The sequence below is a fragment of the Myiozetetes cayanensis genome, unplaced genomic scaffold (assembly GCF_022539395.1).
Source record: "Myiozetetes cayanensis isolate MyiCay16 unplaced genomic scaffold, myiCay2020 scf117, whole genome shotgun sequence".
In the NCBI taxonomy this organism is placed as follows: Eukaryota; Metazoa; Chordata; class Aves; order Passeriformes; family Tyrannidae; genus Myiozetetes; species Myiozetetes cayanensis.
The window spans coordinates 90,115-112,129 of NW_026086793.1; the positions used below are offsets into that span (position 1 = coordinate 90,115).

A 22,015-nucleotide genomic window follows, 5' to 3' on the forward strand; every position below is an offset into this window, starting at 1 on the left:
GACCCCTGGGACCTGACCCCTGGGACCCCTGGGACCCCTGGAACCCCTGGGAACCCCCTGGGAACCCCCTGGGACCTTGCTGGGGGGAGGGTTCTGAGGGTCCCTGTGGATCCAGGGGGTCTTTGAATCCCTGGGGGTCTCTGGGGGTCCCTGGGGGTCTCTGTGGATTCCTGGGGGTCCCTGGGGGTCCCTGGGGGTCTCTGTGGATCCCTGGGGGTCCCTGGGGGTCTCTGTGGATTCCTGGGGTCCTGGGGTCCCTGGGGGTCTCTGTGTGGATCCCTGGGGGTCCTGGGGGGTCTCTGTGGATTCCTGGGGGTCCCTGGGGGTCCCTGACCCCCCCTCCCTGTCCCCCCCCCAGGCTCAGGCCAAGGCCAAGCCCGGGAAGGTCCGGCGGGAGCTGAAGGGGCTTAGCACGAGACCCCACCCCCGGGGGTCAAAGGGTAATGGGGGCTGGAGGAGGTCACAGGGACACTCCACCCCGGGGGCAAAAGAAGGGTCATGGGGGGGCTGGGGGTCACAGGGACACTCCCACCCCCATGGGGAGGGCAAAAGAGGTAATGGGGGGGGCTGGGGGGGTCAGCAAGGGACAGGAGGAGGGGGGACATGGGGGGAGGTTGGGTTGGGGCAGGGCAGAGTTTTGGGGTCGTGGAATGATTTGGGGGCTGTGAAGGTGGGGGGTGCACAGGGGGGTGTTGGGGCCTGGGTGACCCTGTGCCCCCACCCCTTCCAGATGTGGGGTCCCACTGCCCGAGAGTTACAGCCCCAGTGCGTGGAGGCCGCCTGGTACAGCTGGTGGGAGAGGGAAGGGTTCTTCAGGCCCGAATTTGGGGTGAGTGGGGGGGCTCAGGGGGGTTCAGGGGGTCCTGGTACAGCTGGTGGGAGAGGAGGGGTTCTTCAGGCCCGAATTTGGGGTGAGTGGGGGTCCTGGGGGCTCAGGGGGGTCTGGGGGTCCTGGTACAGCTGGTGGGAGAGGAAGGGTTCTTCAGGCCCGAATTTGGGGGTGAAGTGGGGGGCTTTGGGGGTCTGGGGGACTCCAGGGATGTTAGAGTCTCTGCCCGGAGTGTTTGGGGTCTCTGACCCCTGTACCCCAGAGGTCCCTGCAGACCCCCAACCCCCGGGGGCAGTTCGTGATGTGCCTCCCCCCCCCCAACGTGACGGGGACGCTGCACTTGGGCCACGCCCTGACCGTGGCCATCCAGGACACGCTGGCCCGGTGGTGAGTGACCCCTGGGACCCCAACTGACCCTGGGACCCAACTGACCCTGGGACCCCCAAACTGACCCCAAACTGACCCCAAACTGACCCCAAACTGACCCCAAACTGACCCCTGGGACCTCCAAACTGACCCCAAACTGACCCTCAAACTGACCCCAAACTGACCCCAAACTGACCCCAAACTGACCCCAAACTGACCCCAAACTGACCCTAAACTGACCCCCAAACCTGACCGTGGCCATCAGGACACGCTGGCCCAGGTGGTGACCCAAACTGACCCCAAACTGACGCGCCTAAACTGACCCCAAACTGACCCTGGGACCAAACTGACCCCAAACTGACCCCAAACTGACCCCAAACCCCTCCTGACCGTGGCCATCCAGGACACGCTGGCCCGGTGGTGAGTGACCCAAACTGACCCAACTGACCCCAAACTGACCCCAAACTGACCCCTGGACCCCCAAACTGACCCCAAACTGACCTCAAACCCCTGACCGTGGCCATCCAGGACACGCTGGCCCGGTGGTAGTGACCCTGGGACCCCAAACTGACCCTAGGACCCCAAACTGACCCCAAACTGACCCTGGGACTAAACTGACCCCCAAACTGACCCCAAACTGACCCCCAAACTGACCCCAAACTGACCCCAAACTGACCCTGACCAACTGACCCCTGGGACCCCCAAACTGACCCCTGGGACCCCAAACTGACCCCAAACTGACCCTAAACTGACCCCAAACTGACCCCAAACTGACCCCAAACTGACCCCTACGGACCCCAAACTGACCCCAAACTGACCCCAAACTGACCCCAAACTGACCCAAACTGACCCCCAAACTGACCCCAAACTGACCCCAACTGACCCCAGACTGACCCCAAACTGACCCCTGACTGACCCCAAACTGACCCTAGGACCCCAAACTGACCCCAAACTGACCCCCAAACTGACCCCAAACTGACCCCAAACTGACCCCTGGGACCCCAAGCTGACCCCAAACTGACCCCAACTGACCCTAGGACCCCAAACTGACCCCAAACCCCTCCTGACCGTGGCCATCCAGGACACGCTGGCCCGGTGGTGAGTGACCCAAACTGACCCCAAACTGACCCCAAACTGACCCCAAACTGACCCCAAGTGACCCCAACTGACCTCAGACTGACCCCAAACTGACCCCAAGTGACCCCAAACTGACCCCAACACTCCAACTGACCCCAAACTGACCCCAAACTGACCCCAAACTGACCCCAAACTGACCCCAATCACCCCCTGACCGTAGCCATCAGGACACGCTGGCCGTAATTGAGTGACCCAAAGTGACCCCAAACTGACCTCAAACTGACCCCTAGGACCCCAAACTGACCCCCAGCTGACCCCCAAACCCCCCATTGACCCCCAAACCCCCTCCTGACCGTGGCCATCCAGGACACGCTGGCCCAATGATGATGAGTGACCCAAACTGACCCCTGGGACCCCAAACTGACCCCAAACTGACCCTAGACTAAACTGACCCCAAACTGACCCCCAAACTGACCCCAAACTGATCCCCAACCCCCCCTGACTGTGGCCATCCAGGACACGCTGGCCCGATGGTGAGTGACCCCGGGACCCAAACTGACCCTAGGACCCCAAACTGACCCCTAGGACCCCAGACCCCAAACTGACCCCCAACTGACCCCCAAACCCCTCATTGACCCCCAAACCCCCCCTGACCGTGGCCATCCAGGACACGCTGGCCCGGTGGTGAGTGACCCCTGGGACCCCAAACTGACCCCTGGGACCCCAAACTGACCCCTGGGACCCCCAAACTGACCCCTGGGACCCCAAACTGACCCCCAAACTGACCCCAAACTGACCCCAAACTGACCCCAAACCCCCTCCTGACCGTGGCCATCCAGGACACGCTGGCCCGGTGGTGAGTGACCCAAACTGACCCCAAACTGACCCCTGGGACCCCCAAACTGACCCCCAAACTGACCCCCAAACCCCCTCCTGACCGTGGCCATCCAGGACACGCTGGCCCGGTGGTGAGTGACTCAAACTGACCCCAAACTGACCCCAAACTGACCCCAAACTGACCCCTGGGACCCCAAACTGACCCCTGGGATCCCCAAGGACACAGAGTGCCCTTCCCAGTGCCCCTCCCAGTGCCCCCAGTGCTCCCAGTATCCCCATTGCAGGCACAGGATGAGGGGTGAGACCACGCTGTGGTGCCCGGGCTGTGCCCCCAGTGCTCCCAGTGCCCCTCCCAGTGCTCCCAGTATCCCCATTCCAGGCACAGGATGAGGGGTGAGACCACGCTGTGGTGCCCGGGCTGTGCCCCCAGTGCTCCCAGTGATCCCAGTTGTTGTTGCAGGCACAGGATGAGGGGTGAGACCACGCTGTGGTGCCCGGGCTGTGCCCCCAGTGCCCCCAGTGCTCCCAGTATCCCCATTGCAGGCACAGGATGAGGGGTGAGACCACGCTGTGGTGCCCGGGCTGTGCTCCCAGTGCTCCCAGTGATCCCAGTTGTTGTTGCAGGCACAGGATGAGGGGTGAGACCACGCTGTGGTGCCCGGGCTGTGCTCCCAGTGCCTCTCCCAGTGCCTCCCAGTGCTCCCAGTGACCCCCAGTTGTTGTTGCAGGCACAGGATGAGGGGTGAGACCACGCTGTGGTGCCCGGGCTGTGCTCCCAGTGCCCCTCCCAGTGCTCCCAGTGCCCCCAGTGACCCCCAGTTGTTGCAGGCACAGGATGAGGGGTGAGACCACGCTGTGGTGCCCGGGCTGTGCTCCCAGTGCTCCCAGTGATCCCAGTTGTTGTTGCAGGCACAGGATGAGGGGGGAGACCACGCTGTGGTGCCCGGGCTGTGACCACGCCGGCATCGCCACCCAGGTGGTCGTGGAGCGGCGGCTGCTGCGGAACCGGGGCCTGACCCGGCACCAGCTGGGCCGGGAGGGCTTCCTGAGGGAGGTGTGGCAGTGGAAGGACGAGTGAGTGACCCCCTGAGACCCCCATGGCACCCCAAACCTGCCCTGAGACCCCCAAACCTGCCCTGAGACCCCCAAACCTGCCCTGAGCCCCCCAAACCTGCCCCATGACCTCCTCACCCAGCACAGCTCCCTGAGGGAGGTGTGGCAGTGGAAGGATGAGTAAGAGACCCCCTGAGCCCCCCTGAGACCCCCTGAGGCCCCCAAACCTGCCCTGAGACCCCCAAACCTGCCCTGAGCCCCCAAACCTGCCTGAGACCCCCAAACCTGCCCTGAGACCCCAAACCTGCCCTGAGCCCCCCATAACCCCCTCATCCAGCACGGCTTCCTGAGGGAGGTGTGGCAGTGGAAGGACGAGTGAGTGACCCCAAAAACCCCCCCTGAGACCCCCAAACCTCCCCTGAGACCCCAAACCTCCCCTGAGCCCCCCAGACCTACCCCATGGCCCCCTGACCCAGCTCAGCTCCCTGAGGGAGGTGTGGCAGTGAAGGACAGTGAGTGACCCCAAACCCCCTGAGACCCCCAAACCTCCCTGAGCCCCCAAATCTGCCCCATAACCCTCCATAACTCCCTCACCCAGCACGGCTCCCTGAGGGAGGTGTGGCAGTGGAAGGACGAGTGAGTGACCCCCTGAGACCCCCATGGCACCCCAAACCTGCCCTGAGACCCCCAAACCTGCCCTGAGACCCCCAAACCTGCCCTGAGGCCCCCAAGCCTGCCCCATGACCCCCTCACCGTTTAGCTCCTGAGGAGGTGTGGCAGTGGAAGGACGAGTAAGAGACCCCATGAGCCCCCTGAGACCCCCAACCCCACCCATGGCACCTAACTCTCTCCTCCCTTATTGCCCCCCACCCCTCACCTCCCCACCCCATAAACCCTCCTCACTTGCCCCCTTGCCCTCACCTCCCCCAGCTGCCCTTCCAACCCTCCCCAGTTGCCTCCCCACCCCTTACCCCCATGATCTCCCCCAGCCCCACAACTGCACCCCCATTTGCCCCTCAATTGCCCCCTACCCCCAATCTCCCCCTCAGCCCCCATTGCCCCCACACCTTCACCCCCACCCCAATTTCCTCCCCAATTTCCCCCGATTTTTCCCCCAGCCCCCAGCTGTCCCCCAGTTGTCCCCCCACCCCTGCCACCCCCAAATTGCCCCCTGACCCCCCTCTCCCCAGGAAGGCGATCGCATCTACGAGCAGCTGCGGCGCTCTCGGGAGCCTCCATGGACTGGAGCCGGGCCTGTTTCACCATGGACCCGTGAGTGGGGGGCTGCTGGGCCGGGGGTCCCTGAGCCCCTGAGCCCCTGACCCCCTGAACCCCCAGAAAATGAGCAGGGCCGTGGTCGAGGCCTTCGATGCGGCTGCACGAGGGGGGCTCATCTATCGCAGCCGCCGCATGCGTGCACTGGAGCTGCTCCCTGCGCTCGGCTATCTCTGACATCGAGGTATGGAGACACCCCTGGGACCCCCAAATCCACCTGAACCCCCTGAGACCCCCAAACATCCCTGAGCCCCTGACCCCCTGAGCCCCCTGAGCCCCGCATCGTGCACTGGAGCTGCTCCTGCGCTCGGCCATCTCTGATATCGAGGTAATCTACAGGCCCCTAGGACCCCCAAATCCATCTGAACCCCCTGAGCCCCCCTGACCCCCTAGGCCCCCAAACATCCCTGACCCCCTGAGCCCCCTGAGGCCCCCGCATCGTGCACTGGAGCTGCTCCTGCGCTCTGCTATCTCTGACATCGAGGTAATCTGAGCCCCTGGGACCCCTGGGACCCCCAAATCCACCTGAACCCCCTGACCCCTGAACCCCCTGACCCCTGAACCCCCTGAGCCCCCTGAGCCCCTGAGCCCCCGCATCGTGCACTGGAGCTGCTCCTGCGCTCGGCCATCTCTGATATTGAGGTACCCACAGCCCCCCAGAGCCCCCAAATCCACCTGAACCCCCTTGAACCCCCAAACATCCCTGAGCCCCTAGGCCCCCAAACATCCCTGACCCCCTGAGCCCCTGAGCCCCTGGAGCCCCTGAGCCTCGATCGTGCACTGGAGCTGCTCCCTGCGCTCGACCATCTCTGACATCGAGGTACCCACAGCCCCCAGAGCCCCCAAATCCACCTGAACCCCCTGAACCCCCTGACCCCCTGGCCCCCAAACATCTGACCCCTGAGCCCCTGAGCCCCCGCATCGTGCACTGGAGCTGCTCCTGCGCTCTGCTATCTCTGACATCGAGGTAATCTGAGCCCCTGGGACCCCTGGGACCCCCAAATCCACCTGAACCCCTCCTGAGCCCCTAGGCCCCTGAGGCCCCTGAGCCCCTGAGCCCCCGCATCGTGCACTGGAGCTGCTCCTGTGCTCGGCCATCTCTGATATTGAGGTACCTACAGCCCCTGGGACCCCTAGGACCCCCAAATCCATCTGAACCCCCCTGAGCCCTGAACTCCCCAAACATCCTGACTCCTGAGCCCCTGAGTCCCCGCATCGTGCACTGGAGCTGCTCCTGCGCTCGGCCATCTCTGATATCGAGGTAATCTGAGACCCTGGAGACCCCTGGGACCCCCAAATCCACCTGAACCCCCTGAGCCCCCCCGACCCCTGAGCCCCCAAACATCCTGAGCCCCCACATCGTGCACTGGAGCTGCTCCTGCGCTCGGCCATCTCTGATATCGAGGTAATCCAGCCCCTGGGACCCCCAAAATCCACCTGAACCCCCAAATCCACCTGAACCCCCAAATCCACCTGAACCCCCTAAGCCCCTGAGCTCCCCAAACATCCCTGACCCCCTGAGATCCCCTGAGCCCCCGCATCGTGCACTGGAGCTGCTCCTGCGCTCTGCTATCTCTGATATCGAGGTAATCTGAGCCCCTGGGACCCCTGGACCCCCCAAATCCACCTGAACCCCCAAAATCCACTGAACCCCCAAAGCCCCCTGAGCCCCCAAAACATCCACACTAGACCCCTGAGCCCCATCTCTGATATTGAAGTACCTGAACCCCCAAAATCCCCTGAACCCCCCAAATCCACCTGAACCCCCAGAAATCCCTGAACCCCCAAAATCCCCTGAACCCCTAGAACCCCCTGAGCCCCCAAAGTCCCTGAACCCCCAAAAATCCCTGACCTCAGAAATCTGAACCCCCAAAAACCCCTGAACCCCCAAAATCCACCTGGGCCCCTGAGCCCTGGCCCCCAAGCATCCCTGAGCCCCGGCCCCATCGTGCACTGGAGCTGCTCCTGCGCTCGGCCATCTCTGATATGAGTATGTGGGACACCCCTGAGACCCCCAGAGACCCCCAAATCCACCTGAACCCCCTGAGCCCCCAAGCATCCCTAGGCCTAGGCCCCCAAACATCCCTGACCCCCTGAGCCCCGCGCACGTGCACTGGAGCTGCTCCCTGCGCTCTGCTATCTCAGATATTGAGGTACCCACAGCTCCCCAGAGCCCCCAAATCCACCTGAACCCCTTGAACCCTCTCAAACATCCCTGAGCCCCCTGAGCCCCCTGAGCCCCCGCATCGTGCACTGGAGCTGCTCCCTGCGCTCGGCCATCTCTGATATTGAGGTATGGAGACACCCCTGAGACCCCCCCAAATTCACCTGAACCCCTCCTGACCCCCCTGAGCCCCCCCAAACATCCCTGAGCCCGCTGAGCCCCCCCTGAGCTCCCTGAGGGTCCCTGGGGGGGTCACTGGGGGCCTTTCCCTGCCCCGTGCGAAAAAGAAGGAGCTGGGTGGGATTTTTGGGGTCTCTGAGGGTCCCCGGGGGGGATTTTTGGGGTCTGAGGGTCCCTGGGTGGGATTTTTGGGGTCTGAGGGTCCCTGGGGGGGTCACTGGGGGTCTCTGTGTCCCCCCAGGTGGAGAAGAAGGAGCTGGGGGGCCGCACCCTGCTGAGGGTCCCGGGCTACGACGAGCCCGTCGAGTTTGGGGTCCTGGTGGCCTTCGCCTACCCCCTGGAGGGGGCTGGTAATGGGGGGGGGCTCAGGGACCCCCTGGAGGGGGCTGGGAATGGGGGGGCTCAGGGAGGTCAGGCTCAGGGACCCTGGAGGGGCTGTGGGAATGGGGGCTGGGCTCAGAGGGGCTTGAGGGACTCCCTGGAGGGCTGGTAATGGGGGGCTCAGGAGGCTCAGGGACCCCTGGAGGGGCTGGTAATGGGGGGCTCGAGGCTCAGGGACCCCTGGAGGGGCTGAGTAATGGGGCTCAGGGACCCCCTGGAGGGGGCTGGGAATGGGGGCTCAGGGACCCCTGGAGGGGGCTGGTAATGGGGGGCTCAGGGACCCCTGGAGGGGGCTGGGAATGGGGGGCTCAGGGGCTCGGGGGCTCAGGGACCCCTGGAGGGGGCTGGTAATGGGGGGCTCAGGGACCCTGGAGGGCTGGGAATGGGGGCTCAGGGAGCTCAAGGGAGCTCAGGGACCCCTGGAGGGCTCTGGGGAGAGAGGTGGTCCTGAGGAGCTCAGGGGTCTCTCTGGGGGGGAGTTCTGTGGAGGCTGAAGGGGGGTCTGGGGGCTCTCTCTCTGGGGGTCTCTCCTGACCTGGGGGTGTGCCTGTGGTGACCCCCAAATTTGCACCCCAGGGGAGGGGAGGAGCCCGAGGTGGTGCAGTGGCCACGACGCGGCTGGAGACGCATGCTGGGGGCGTCGGCCGTGGCCGCCCCCGCAGGACCCCGCTACCAGGTGAGGGGGGGGCTCTAAACCCACCCAGGGGGGTCTGTGCACCCCGAGGACCCCCGCTACCAGGTGAGGGGGGGGCTCTAAACCCACCCAGGGGGTCTGTGCACCCGAGGACCCCGCTACCAGGTGAGGGGGCTCTGAACCCACCCAGGGGGAACTCTGAACCCCCAGAGGGATCTGGCACCCCAGGGGGTCTGTGCACCCCCAGGACCCCCGCTACCAGGTGAGGGGGGGTCCTGAACCCACCCAGGGGGGGGCCTGAACCCACCCAGGGGGGTCTGTGCACCCCCAGGACCCCCGCTACCAGGTGAGGGGGGGTCCTGAACCCACCCAGGGGGGGGCCTGAACCCACCCAGGGGGTCTATGCACCCCCAGGACCCCCGCTACCAGGTGAGGGGGGGGCTCTGAACCCACCCAGGGGGAACTCTGAACCCCCCCAGGGGGGTCTGTGCACCCCGAGGACCCCCGCTACCAGGTGAGGGGGGGTCCTGAACCCACCCAGGGAGGTCTGTGCACCCCGAGGACCCCCGCTACCAGGTGAGGGGGTCCTGAACCCACCCAGGGGGCCTGAACCCACCCAGGGGGTCTGTGCACCCCGAGGACCCCCGCTACCAGGTGAGGGGGGGTCCTGAACCCACCCAGGGGGGGCCTGAACCCACCCAGGGGGGTCTGTGCACCCCGAGGACCCCCGCTACCAGGTGAGGGGGGGCTCTGAACCCACCCAGGGGGGGCTCTGAACCCCCCAGAGGGATCTGTGCACCCCCAGGGGGGTCTGTGCACCCCCAGGACCCCCGGTACCAGGTGAGGGGGGGGCTCTAAACCCACCCAGGGTGGGGGTGGGGCTTGGTTGGGTGTGATTATTTTGGGGTGGGGGTGGGTGTGGTTTGGGGGGTCTGTGGGTAGGGGTGGTCTCTGAGTGGGTGTGGCCTGTATGAGTGGGTGTGGTCTCTGGGTGTGGTGTCAGTGAGTGGGTGTGGCCTGTATGAGTGGGTGTGGTCTCTGTGAGTGGGTGTGGTCCCTGTGAGTGGGTGTGGTCTCTGGGAGTGGGTGTGGCCTCCCTAAGTGGGTGTGGTCCAGACTGCCCCGCCCCCCCAGCACCTGCGTGGCCGTCACGTCCTGCACCCCCTGACGGGGCGGCGGCTGCCGGTGCTGCACGACCCCTTCGTGGACCCCCAGTTCGGCACCGGTGAGGGGGAGGGGCCTGCTGGAGGCAGGGCTTGGGTGAAAATGGGTGTGGTTTAAAGTGGGTGTGGCTGGGAATGGGGTGTGGCTTTGCAGGGCGTGGTTCCTTGGGGCGTGGTTTATGGGGGCGTGGTAATGTTTGGGGTGGGGCTAAGTGGGTGTGGCTTAAAGTGGGTGTGACTTGGATGGGTGTGATGGTTTGGGGTGGGGTTAAGTGGGTGTGGCTTAAAGGGGGTGTGGTTTAGATGGGTGTGGTTCTTTGGGGTGGGACCAAGTGGGTGTGGCCTGGAGGGGTGTGGTTGTTTGGGGTATGGCTTAAAGAGGGTGTGGCTTAGATGGGTGTGGTTGGGGTGGGGCTAAGTGGGTGTGGCTTGAAGGGGTGTGGCTGAAATGTGGGGTTGTGTTTTCTTGCTGGGGGGTGGAGTTTGGCTGAGGGCGTGGTCTGGATGAGGGTGTGGCCAGGGGGCGTGGCCTGGGTGATTGTGGGGGGGTCTCACCTGACCCTGGGGGTGTTTGGAAGGGGGGGACGGGTCAGTGGGGGTGGGCGTGTCCCAGTGGGCGTGTCCATCGTGAGTGGGCGTGTCCCTGCCCCCCTCCCCCCAGGGGCCGTGAAGATCACCCCCTGCCACGACCCCGTGGATTTCGAGGTGGGGCAGCGCTGGGGGCTGCGCGGGGACCCCGTCATCGCCGAGGACGGGCGCATGTGCGGGGTGCCCCCCCCCTTCGAGGTGAGAGAGACCCCCCCTGAGACCCCCTGAGACACCCCTGAGACCCCCCTTGGGTGACAGACCCCCTGTGCCCCCCCCATTTGAGGAGAGACCCCCTCCATAAACCTCTCTTAGGGTGAGAGACCCCCCCTTTGAGACCTTCCCTTCTCTTGGGGTTTGGGGAGGGTGATTTTGGGGGTTATTTTGTGGTTATTTTAGGTTATTTTGGGGTCTCTCCCCAGGGCATGGCCTGGTTCAAGGATTGGAGGTTATTTTGGAGTTATTTTGGGGTTATTTTGGGGTTATTTTAGGTTATTTTGGGGTCTCTCCCAGGGCATGCCCCGGTTCAAGGAGTGGAGGTTATTTTGGGGTTATTTTGTGGTTATTTCAGGGTATTTTGGGGTCTCTCCCCAGGGCATGGCCTGGTTCAAGGATTGGAGGTTATTTTGGGGTTATTTTGGGGTTATTTTGTGGTTATTTTAGGGTATTTTGGGGTCTCTCCCCAGGGCATGCCCCGGTTCAAGGATTGGAGGTTATTTTGGGGTTATTTTGGAGTTATTTTGGGGTTATTTCAGGGTATTTTGGGGTCTCTCCCCAGGGCATGCCCCGGTTCAAGGATTGGAGGTTATTTTGGGGTTATTTCAGGGTATTTTGGGGTCTCTCCCCAGGGCATGCCCCGGTTCAAGGATTGGAGGTTATTTTGGGGTTATTTCAGGGTATTTTGGGGTCTCTCCCCAGGGCATGCCCCGGTTCAAGGCCCGCACGGCGCTGCTGGAGACGCTGAAGGAGCGGGGGCTGTTCCGGGGGGTCACCGAGAACCCCATGGTGGTGCCCATCTGCAGGTGGGGGGCTGGGGGGGCACAGAGACCCCAGGGTGGTCAGACCCCATGTCGCAGGTGGGGGGCCCAGGGGGTCACAGAGACCCCAGGTGGTGCCCATCTGCAGGTGGGGGGCTGGGGGGGCACTGAGACCCCCAGGGTGGTCACAGAGACCCCTGGGGTGGTCACAGAGACCCCCGGGGTGGTGCCCATCTGCAGGTGGGGGTCCCTTGGGGTGGCCGTGGGTGGCACTGGCGGGGGCAGTGGGGGGTCGGTGAGTGACACTGGGTGGCACTGGGTGACTCTGGGTGGCACTGGGTGACATTTCCATCCCCCCAGCCGTTCCAAGGATGTCCTGGAGCTGCTGGCCGTGCCTCAGTGGTTCGTGAAGTGCCAGGCCCTGGGCGGGGTTGGGATGGGGGGCGTCAGTGGGTGACACTGGGTTGACACCAGGTGACAATAAATGACATTTCCCCCCCCCCCAGCCGTTCCAAGGATGTCCTGGAACCCCTGGCGGTCCCTCAGTGGTTCGTGAAGTGCCAGGCCCTGGGCGGGGTTGGGATGGGGGTCAGTGGGTGACACTGGGTGACAGTGGGTGACACTGAGGTGACACCAGGTGACAATAAATGACATTTCCCTCCCCCCAGCCGTTCCAAGGATGTCCTGGAGCCGCTGGCAGTGCCTCAGTGGTGCCAGGCCCTGGGCGGGGCTGGGATGGGGGGGTCAGTGGGTGACAGTGGGTGACACTGGGTGACACCAGGTGACAATAAATGACATTTCCCTCCCCCCAGCCGTTCCAAGGATGTCCTGGAGCCGCTGGCCGTGCCTCAGTGGTTCGTGAAGTGCCAGGCCCTGGGCGGGGCCGCAGCCGCCGCCGTGCGCAGGGGGGACCTGAGGCTGCACCCCCCGGGCCACGCCCGCACCTGGTACACCTGGATGGACAACATCAGGTGGGACCCAGGGACCCCTGACCCCCGGACCCTCTGACTCCCCAGGACCCCCTGACCTCGACCCAGGACCCCCTGGGACCCCCTGACCCCTGGACCCCCAGGGTGTCACCCCACCCAGCCCCAGCCCCACAGGACCCGACCCCGCCCCTCCCATGGGGTGACCCCAAACCCCCCTTTCCTCTCCCCCTCAGTTCCCTCTTCCTCCCCCTCCCAGGAGCCCCCAGAGCTCCCCAATCCCCAGGAGCCCCCAATCCCCAGGAGCCCCCAGGGCCCCCAAAGCCCCCAACCCCTGTGCCCCCAGGGGACTGGTGCATCCTCCATCAGCTCTGGTGGGGGCACCGAATCCCCCTGTCCTCCTGCCATGTCCTCCCAACCCAGGGTGCCCCCAAAGCCCCAGAGGAGCCCCCAAGCCCCAGGGGAGCCCCCAGCACCCCCCCAACCCCTGTGCCCCCCAGGACTGGGTGCATCTCCCGGCAGCTCTGGTGGGGCACCGAATCCCCGCCTACTTCGTCACCATCGACGACTCCAAAGTGCCCCCGGGCAGGTCAGGGGTGAGGTGGGCTGGGGGGGCTTGGGGGTCCTGGAGGGGCTGGGGGATGCTGGGGGGGTGCTGTGTTGTTTTGGGGGAGCCACGGGGGGAGTCTGGGGGGTCCCAGGACGAGCATGGGCAGTTCTGGGTCAGTGGGGGTGATTTTGGGGTGATTTGGGGTGGTTTGTGGGTTATTTGAGGTGATATTGGGGTTATTTTGGGTTGATTTTGGGGTGATTTGGGGTGATTTCGGGATGAGGATGGTTAGTTCTGGGTGAGTGGGGTTTGGGGTGATTTTGGATGATTTTGGGGTGGTTTCAGGACGAGGATGGTCAGTTTTGGGTGAGTGGGGGTTATTTTGGGGTTATTTTGGGATGATTTGGTTGATTTTGGGGTGATTTGGGGTGGTTTCAGGATGAGGATGGTCAGTACTGGGTGAGTGGGTGTGATTTTGTGTTGATTTTGGGTTGATTTTGGGTTGATTTTGGGGTGATTTGAGGTGATTTTGGGGTGATTTGAGTGATTTTGGGGTGATTTGGGGTTCCGAGGACGAGGATGGTCAGTACTGGGTGAGTGGGGGTTATTTTGGGGTTATTTTGGGTTGATTTTGGGGTGATTTGAGGTGATTTTGGGGTGATTTGGTTGATTTTGGGGTGATTTGGGGTGGTTTCAGGACGAGGATGGTCAGTACTGGGTGAGTGGGGGTTATTTTGGGATGATTTGGTTGATTTTGGGGTGATTTGGGGTGGTTTCAGGACGAGGATGGTCAGTACTGGGTCAGTGGGGGTTATTTTGGGGTGATTTGGTTGATTTTGGGGTGATTTGGGGTGGTTTCAGGACGAGGATGGTCAGTACTGGGTCAGTGGCCGGACGGAGGACGAGGCTCGAGCCAAAGCGGCCGCAGCTTTTGGGGTCCCCCCCGAGAAAGTGACCCTGAGACAAGGTGGGAACTGGGGGGACTGGGAGGGACTGGGAGGGACTGGAGGGACTGGGAGGGACTGGGGGGGACTGGGAGGGAACTGGGGAGACTGGGAGGGACTGGGGGGGACTGGAGGGACTGGGAGGGACTGGGAGGGACTGGGAGGGAACTGGTGGTCACTGGTGTGTCCCCTTTCAGACGAGGACGTGCTGGACACCTGGTTCTCCTCCGGCCTCTTCCCCTTCTCCATCTTCGGCTGGCCCGACCCTGTGAGGGGCTCTGGGGGGCTGGGAGGGGAATTGGGGTTGGGGGCGGTGTGGGGGGTTTGGGGTCCTTGTCTGAGTTTTGGGGCCCCCCAGACCCCCGATCTGGAGCTGTTCTGCCCTGGGGGTGGGGGTGTTTGGGGGTCCCACTGGGGGTTTGGGGGTCTGGGGGTCTCTGGGTGGTTGGGGGTCCTGGGGGTTCAGGGCAGTTTGGGGGTCCCTGTGTGAGTTTTGGGGACCCCCAGACCCCCGACCTGGAGCTGTTCTACCCGGGCTCTCTGCTGGAGACGGGACACGACATCCTCTTCTTCTGGGTGGCCCGGATGGTGATGCTGGGGCTGGCCCTGACAGGGAGGCTCCCCTTCCGAGAGGTGGGACCCCAAACCCCTGAGACCCCCAAATCCCCTGACCCCCTGAGACCCCCTGACCCCCAAACCCCAGTGGTGATGCTGGGGCTGGCCTGACAGGGCGGCTCCCCTTCCGAGAGGTGGGACCCCAAAGCCCCTGAGACCCCCAAATCCCCTGACCCCCTGAGACCCCTAGCCCCCCTGACCCCTTTGCCCCCAGGTTTACCTCCACGCCATCGTCCGCGACGCCCACGGACGGAAAATGAGCAAATCCCTGGGGAACGCCATCGACCCCTGGACGTCATCAAGGGCGTGTCCCTGCAGGTGGGACCCCAAAAACGATCCCCTGAAACCCCTGAACCCCTGAACCCCTGGGACCCCTGAACCCCCTGAACCCCTGAATCCCCAACCCCCCAAATCCCTGGGGAACGCCATCGACCCCCTGGACGTCATCAGGGCGTGTCCCTGCAGGTGGGACCCCAAAAATGATCCACCCCCAAACCCCCTGAACCTTCCCTGGGACCCCTGAACCCCCTGGGACCCCTGAATCCCCAACCCCCGCCAGATCCCTGGGGAACGTCATCGACCCCCTGGACGTCATCAGGGGTGTGTCCCTGCAGGTGGGACCCCAAAAACGACCCCCAAACCCCCCCTGGGACCCCCTGAACCCCCAAATCCGTGGGGAACGTGGGTTTGGGGGTCCTGGGATGGGTTTTGGGTGTCCTGGGATGGGTTTGGGGTGTCCTGGGGTGTCCTGGGGTGTCCTGGGGAGGGTTTTGGGTGTCTTGGAGTGGGTTTGGGTATCCTGAGGTGGGTTTGGGTATCCTGGGGAGGGTTTTGGGGGTCCTGACGAGGGTTTTGGGGGTCCTGGGGTGGGTTTTGGGTATCCTGTGATGGGTTTGGGTATCCTGGGATGGGTTTTGGGGGTCCTGGGGAGGGTTTTGGGTATCATGGGATGGGTTTGGGGTGTCCTGGGGAGGGTTTTGGGTATCCTGGGGAGGGTTTGGGTATCCTGGGTAGGGTTTTGGGGGTCCTGGGGAGGGTTTCGGGTATCCTGAGGTGGGTTTGGGTATCCTGGGGTGGGTTTGGGTTGTTCTGGGGTGTCCTGGGGAGGGTTTTGAGTATCCTGGGATGGGTTTGGGTATCCTGGGATGGTTTGGGGTGTCCTGACGAGGGTTTTGGGGGTCCTGGGCTGTGTTTTGGGGTGTGGGGTCCCCCCCTAACCCTCTGTGTGCCCCCCCAGGAGCTGCACGAGCAGCTGGAGAGCAGCAACCTGGACCCTGCGGAGCTGGAACGCGCCAGGGAGGGGCAGGTGGGGCCAGGGAGGGGCAGGTGGGGCCAGGGCTCAGGGGGTCCTGGGGGTCATTTACCCCCACGAGGTGACCCCCCTCTCCTGCGCCCCCCAGAAAAGAGACTTCCCCGAGGGGATCCCCGAGTGCGGGACGGACGCGCTGCGGTTTGCTCTGTGTGCCTACACTGCCCAGGGTACTAAATCACCCCAAAATCACCCCAAAAACACCCTAAAAACACCCCCAAATCACCCCTGCGGTTTGCTCTGTGTGCCTACACTGCCCAGGGTATCTAAATCACCCCAAAATCACCTTAAATCACCCCAAAATCACCCCAAAAACACCCTAAATCACCCCTGCGGTTTGCTCTGTGTGCCTACACTGCCCAGGGTATCTAAATCACCCCAAAATCACCCCAAAATCACCCCAAAAACACCTTAAATCACCCCTGCGGTTTGCTCTGTGTGCCTACACTGCTCAGGGTATCTAAATCACCCCAAAAATCACCTTAAATCAACCCAAATCCACCCCAAAAACACCCCTGCGGTTTGCTCTGTGTGCCTACACTGCCCAGGGTATCTAAATCACCCCAAAATCACCCCAAATCACCCCAAATCCACCCCAGATCCACCCCAAAAACACCCCTGCGGTTTGCTCTGTGTGCCTACACTGCCCAGGGTACCCAAAACCCCCCAAATCAACCCCAAAAACATCCCCAAATCACCCCCTGTGTGCCTACACGTCAACCTGGACGTGGGGCGGGTTTTGGGGTCCCCTCTGATCCCCTGACCTCCCTGTGCCCCCAGGCCGGGACATCAACCTGGATGTGGGGCGGGTTTTGGGGTCTCCCCTGTGCCCCCTGACCCCCTGTGCCCCCAGGCCGGGACATCAACCTGGATGTGGGGCGGGTTTGGGTCCCCTGACGCCCCTGACCCTCCTGTGCCCCCAGGCCGGGACATCAACCTGGACGTGGGGCGGGTTTGAGGTCCCCTGACCCCCTGACCCCCTGTGCCCCCCAGGCCGGGACATCAACCTGGACGTGGGGCGGGTTTTGGGGTCCCCCTGACCCCCTGTGCCCCCTGACCCCTGTGCCCCCCCAGGCCGGGACATCAACCTGGACGTGGGGCGGGTTTTGGGGTCCCCTCTGACCCCCTGACCCCCTGTGCCCCCCCAGGCCGGGACATCAACCTGGACGTGGGGCGGGTTTTGGGGTACCGGCACTTCTGTAACAAGGTCTGGAACGGGGCCCGGTTCGTGCTCAGGGCGCTGGGGGGTACCGACCCCGACTCCAAGGTACCCCCGAGACCTCCTGAGACCCCCTGACCCCAAGGTACCCCCTGAGACCCTCCTAATCCACAGAGACCCCCAAGATCCCTCTAAGACCCCTACCGACCGCCCCAGAACCCCCAAACCTCTCCTGAGAACCTGCTAGACCCCCCCTCCAACCCCCAATGTGATCCCCTGACTCCCCCCAAAATGTCCCTGGGACCCCCAAAATCTCCTCCCCCCATTTCCACCCACCAGAAGTCTCAGGGGTCCCAGGGACTTAAAGGGGTTTGGGGTGTCCGAGGGGCTTAAGAATTCTCAACCCCCTCAGCAGGGCCGTGGGGGCTGAGAGAGACCTCCTCAAAATCCCACCCTGACCCTTTTAACCTCCCCTGTGCCTCCCAGGGCCGTGGGTTTTGGGGGGTCCCCGAGCGCTGGATCCGCAGCCGCCTCAGCAGGGCCGTGGGGGCCGTGGGGGCCGCCCTGGGGGGCTTCGACTTCCCCGGGGCCACCACGGCCGTGCACTCCTTCTGGGTGTACGAGCTGTGTGACGTGTATCTGGTACGGGGGTCCTGGGGGCTTGGGGGTCCTGGGGGTCCTGGGGGCTTTGGGGGTTTAGGGGTTCTGGGTGTGCGAGCTGTGTGACGTGTATCTGGTATGGGGGCTTTGGGGGCTTCAGGGGGTCCTGGGGGCTTAGGGGGCTTTGGGGGTCTGGTGTACTGAGCTGTGTGATGTATCTGGTACGGGGGGCTTGGGGGGCTTTGGGGGTCCTGGGGGCTTGGGGGCTTTGGGGGTCTGGGTGTCACGAGCTGTGCGACGTGTATCTGGTACGGGGTCCTGGGGGCTTTGGGGGAGTCCTGGGGGCTTTGGGGGTCCTGGGGGGCTCTCGGGGGCTCTGGGGGTCTGGGTGTACGAGCTGTGCGACGTGTATCTGGTACGGGGTCCTGGGGGCTTGGGGGCTCTGGGGGTCCTGGGGGCTTGGGGGTTTGGGGGTTCTGGGTGTACGAGCTGTGTGATGTCTACCTGGTATGGGGGGCTTGGGGGCTTGGGGGCTCTGGGGATCCTGGGGGCTTGGGGGTCCTGGGGGCTCTGGGGGCTTTGGGGGCTTTGGGGGGTTTGGGGTTCTGGGTGTACGAGCTGTGTGATGTCTACCTGGTACGAGGGGCTTGGGGGCTTTGGGGGTCCTGGGGCGCTCTGGGGTGTCCTGGTGGTCTGGGGGTCCTAGGGGAGTTTGGGGGTCCCTTCTCCCCAGGAGTGTGTGACAGGATTTTTGGGGGGATTTTGGGGGTTATTGGGGGTCTCTGGGGGTGTTTAGGGGTCTCTGAGGTTTTGGGGGTTCTCTGGGGAGATTTGGGGGTCTCTGGGGTCCTGGCCCCTGCCCCAGGAGGGTGTGAAGGGATTTTTGGGGGTCTCTGGGGGTTATTGGGGGGTCTCTGGGGGTGTTTTGGGGGTCTCTGGGGGTCCCTGCCCCCCCCTGCCCCCCCAGGAGTGTGTGAAGGGATTTTTGGGGTTATTGGGGGTGTTTTGGGGGTCTCTGGGGTCCCTGACCCCCTGCCCCCAGGAGTGTGTCAAGCCCACCCTGGCCCGAGCAGCAGCCGCAGAGTCCGGGGGGGCCCCCCCTGAGGGCGAAGGAGACCCCCAGGACGGGGGGGAGGAGGAGGAGGAGGAGGAGGAGAAAGGTGAGAGGGGAGAGGGGAGAGGGAGGGAGAGCGGGAGAGGGGACCGCCTGGCTGGGGTCACCTGCCCTTGGATGGGGGCCCCGGGGATTTTTGGGGTTGCCTGTTTCCTGGATGGGTTTTGGGGCTCTGGGTGGTTTTTGGGGTGTTCTGGGGGGTTCCTGGGGGTTTTGGGGGTTTTGGGGGTCCCAGGGGATTTTGGGGTCCCTGAGCAGATGGTGATGATGATGATGGTACCCAGGTGACGTGGAGGCCGTGAGGGACACGCCGCTGGACCTGCCTGGACAGAGGGAGGCTCTGGCGTGGGGTTTTGAGGGCGTTTTGGAGGGTCCCAGGGGATTTCTAGGGGTCCCTTGAGCAGATGGTGACGATGATGAGGGCACCCAGGTGGCGTGGAGGCCGTGAGGACACGCTGCTGGCCTGCCTGGACGGGGGGCTCTGGGGGGGTTTTGGGGGGTTTTGGGGGTCCCAGGGGGTTTTGGGGGCGAGGATGACGATGGTGATGACGATGATGGCTACCCAGGTGACGTGGAGGCCGTGAGGGACACGCTGCTGGCCTGCCTGGACGGGGGCTGCGGCTCCTGGCCCCCTTCATGCCCTTCCTGAGCGCGAGCTGTGGCAGAGGCTCCCCAGGGACCCCACGCCCCAGCATCTGCCTCGCCCTTCCCCGAGACCACCGAGGTGGGGGCCCGCTGCTGGGGGCTTGAGGGGCTTAAAGGGGGATTTTGGGGGGGTTGAGGGGTTTGGTGGCACTGGAGGGGTCTTGGGAGGTCTGGGGGGTGTGGGATGAGAGGGGGTTGAGGGAGATTTGAGGGGTCTACGGGGGAATTTGGGGAGGGGGCGGTCCTGGGAGGTCTGGGGGAATTTGAGGGGGTCCTGGGGGCTCAGTGGGTCCCTGTGGGCTCAGGGGGTCCCTGTGGGTTTGGGGAGTCCATGTGGGTTTAGGGGTCCCTGTGGGTTTGGGGAGTCCCTGTGGGTTCGGAGGTCCCTGTGGGTTTGGGGGTCTCTGTGGGTTTGGGGGTCCCTGTGGGTTCGGGGGTCCCTGTGGGCTCGGGGGTCCCTGTGGGTTTGGGGGGGTCCCTGTGGGTTTGGGGGGGTCCCTGTGGGTTTCGGGGGTCTCTGTGGGTTTGGGGGTCCCATGACCCCCCGTGCCCCCAGTTCTGTTGGCAGGACGAGGAGGCCGAGACCACCATGGAGTTCGTGCTGGGGGTCGTGAGGACCCTGAGGAGCCTCCGGGCAGCCCACGGGCTCACCCGCCAGAGACCCCCCTGTACGGCCCGGGGGGGCTTCAGGGGCTCGGGGGCTAGAGGGGTTCTGGGGGTCCTGGGGGCTTCAAGGCTCCCAGGGGCTTAGAGGGTTCTGGGGGCCCTGGGGCTTAGAGGGGCTCCTAGGGAGCTTGAGGGCTTTAGGGGTCCTAGAGGGGCTTCGGGGCTTGGGGTGTCCCAGGAGGCTTAAAGGGGATTTGGGTGTCAGGGGGTTTGGGCATCTAGGGGGCTAGAGGGGGTTGGGGTCCCAGGGGGCTAAAGAGGCTCCTAGGGGGCTTTAAGGGGATTGTGGGAGTCCCAGGGTGTCCTAAACGGGGTTTGGGGGGTCCTGATGGGGCTCTAGGGGTTGTTTTGGTGCAGGGTGGGGTCAAGGTGGAGGGTCTGGGGGTCCCGGCTGCTGTTGGGGTCCCTGGGAGTCACGAGCGCCCCTGGCCCCCTCAAGCGCTGCTGGGGGTGTTGGGTGGGGGTCCCTCCCCCTGGACCCCCCAAAGCGCTGCTGGGGGTGTTGGGATGGGGGTCCCTCCCCTGCCCCCCTGGACCCCCCAAAGCGCTGCTGGGGGTGTTGGGGTGGGGGTCCTCCCCTGGACCCCCAAAGCGCTGCTGGGGTTGTTGGGGTGGGGTCCCTCCCCCTGACCCCCCCCAAAGCGCTGCTGGGGGTGTTGGGGTGAGGGTCCCTCCCCTGACCCCCTGACCCCCCTTGCCCCCAGGTTTCCTGCAGGTCCCTGACCCCTCGTGGGGTCCCGGGCACGGCGGCTGCGGGGCTGCTCCGAGCCCTGGGGGTGGGGGCCGTGCGGGTGCTGGGGGCGAGACCCCAGGGCTGCGCTGTGGGCGTGGCCAACGACCGCTGCTCCGCCCACCTGCTGCTCAAGGTGACGTCACCCCCTTAACCCCCCCCGCGTGTGACGTCATCGCCCCCTGTATGACGTCATCGCCCCCCTGTATGACGTCACCCACCGATTCTAACACATTTGGGGCCCCCAGGCATCGTGGACCCCCAGGGAGCTGTCCCGGCTGGGGGGGCGGCGGGAGGAGCTGCAGAAGGCGCTGGGGAGGCTCCGGGAGCGCAGGGGGGGCCCGGGGTACCCCCACAAGGTGCCCCCCCACGTGCAGGAGGCGGACGCTGCCAAGGTGGGGGGACGGAGGGCAGGGGGCTCTGCAGGGGTTTGGGGGTTCTGGGGGGTGTGGAGGTTGGGGGGGCCTTGGGAGGGGATTCAGGGGGTTGGGAGGGCCTGGGGGGTCTGTGTTTTTGGGGATCTCTGTGTGTTTTGGGGGTCTCTGTTTGTTTTGGGGGATCTCTGCTTTTGGGGGTCTCTGTGTATTTTGAGAGGTCTCTCTGTATTTTGGGGGACTCTGTTTTGGGGGTCTCTTGTGTGTTTTGGGAGGTCTCTGTGTATTTTGGGGGTCTCTATGTGTTTTGGGGGCCTCGTGTTTTGGGGGTCTCTGTTTTTGGGTGGGTCTCTGTTTTTGGGGGAGTCTCTGTATTTTGGGGGCTCTTCGTGTGTTTTCTGGGGGCTCTCTGTGTATTTGAGGGGTCTCTGTTTTTGGGGAGTCTCTGTATTTTGGGGGCTCTCTGTGTTTTCTGGGGATCTCTGTGTATTTGAGGAGGGTCCCAGCCCTGTCCCCCACCTCCCCAGCTGGCCCAGCTGGAGTCGGAGCTGCAGAACGTTCTGGAAGCCGAGGAGCTGATGAGGAAAATGCTGTGACCCCAGGGACCCCAGGACCCCCGGCCCCCTCAGCAATAAAGGCGTTCACAGGCTGGGCCTTGCTGGTGTTACTGGTGTTACTGGGGGCCCTGGGGGCGTGGCCAGGCAGAGGCTCCCGCCCCTTGGCATGTTCCATTATTAATGAGGGGGCGTGGCCTCGCCTGGCCCCGCCCACCCCCATTGTCCGCGCGGGGGCTTCTGGGATCGGGGCGGCCGAGGGTGAGGGGGGGCTCGGGAGGCTCCAAGGGAAGTTTGGGGTCCCTGGG

The 22,015-nt window shown here is 64.2% G+C and overlaps 1 protein-coding gene across 1 annotated transcript; it reads left to right on the plus strand.

Moving 5' to 3' along the window:
* Positions 1–742: 742 nt before the first annotated feature.
* VARS1 (valyl-tRNA synthetase 1) lies at positions 743–21,749 on the plus strand. The gene is given in 37 exon segments (XM_050306270.1): positions 743–829; positions 1,092–1,216; positions 4,019–4,187; positions 5,353–5,382; positions 5,385–5,438; positions 5,501–5,575; positions 5,577–5,621; positions 8,023–8,144; positions 8,739–8,838; positions 9,128–9,142; positions 9,192–9,225; positions 9,338–9,372; positions 9,931–10,021; positions 10,621–10,745; positions 11,463–11,566; positions 12,334–12,492; positions 12,948–12,976; positions 12,979–13,043; positions 13,865–13,964; positions 14,139–14,209; positions 14,449–14,574; positions 14,771–14,820; positions 15,116–15,170; positions 15,794–15,862; positions 15,957–16,035; positions 17,014–17,132; positions 17,460–17,666; positions 18,667–18,784; positions 19,305–19,346; positions 19,349–19,387; positions 19,390–19,428; positions 19,431–19,462; positions 19,940–20,051; positions 20,754–20,801; positions 20,855–20,915; positions 21,027–21,174; positions 21,681–21,749. Coding segments are annotated over 36 exon segments (2,922 nt in total). The 5' UTR covers positions 743–829; positions 1,092–1,130.
* The last annotated feature ends 266 nt before the right edge of the window (positions 21,750–22,015 follow it).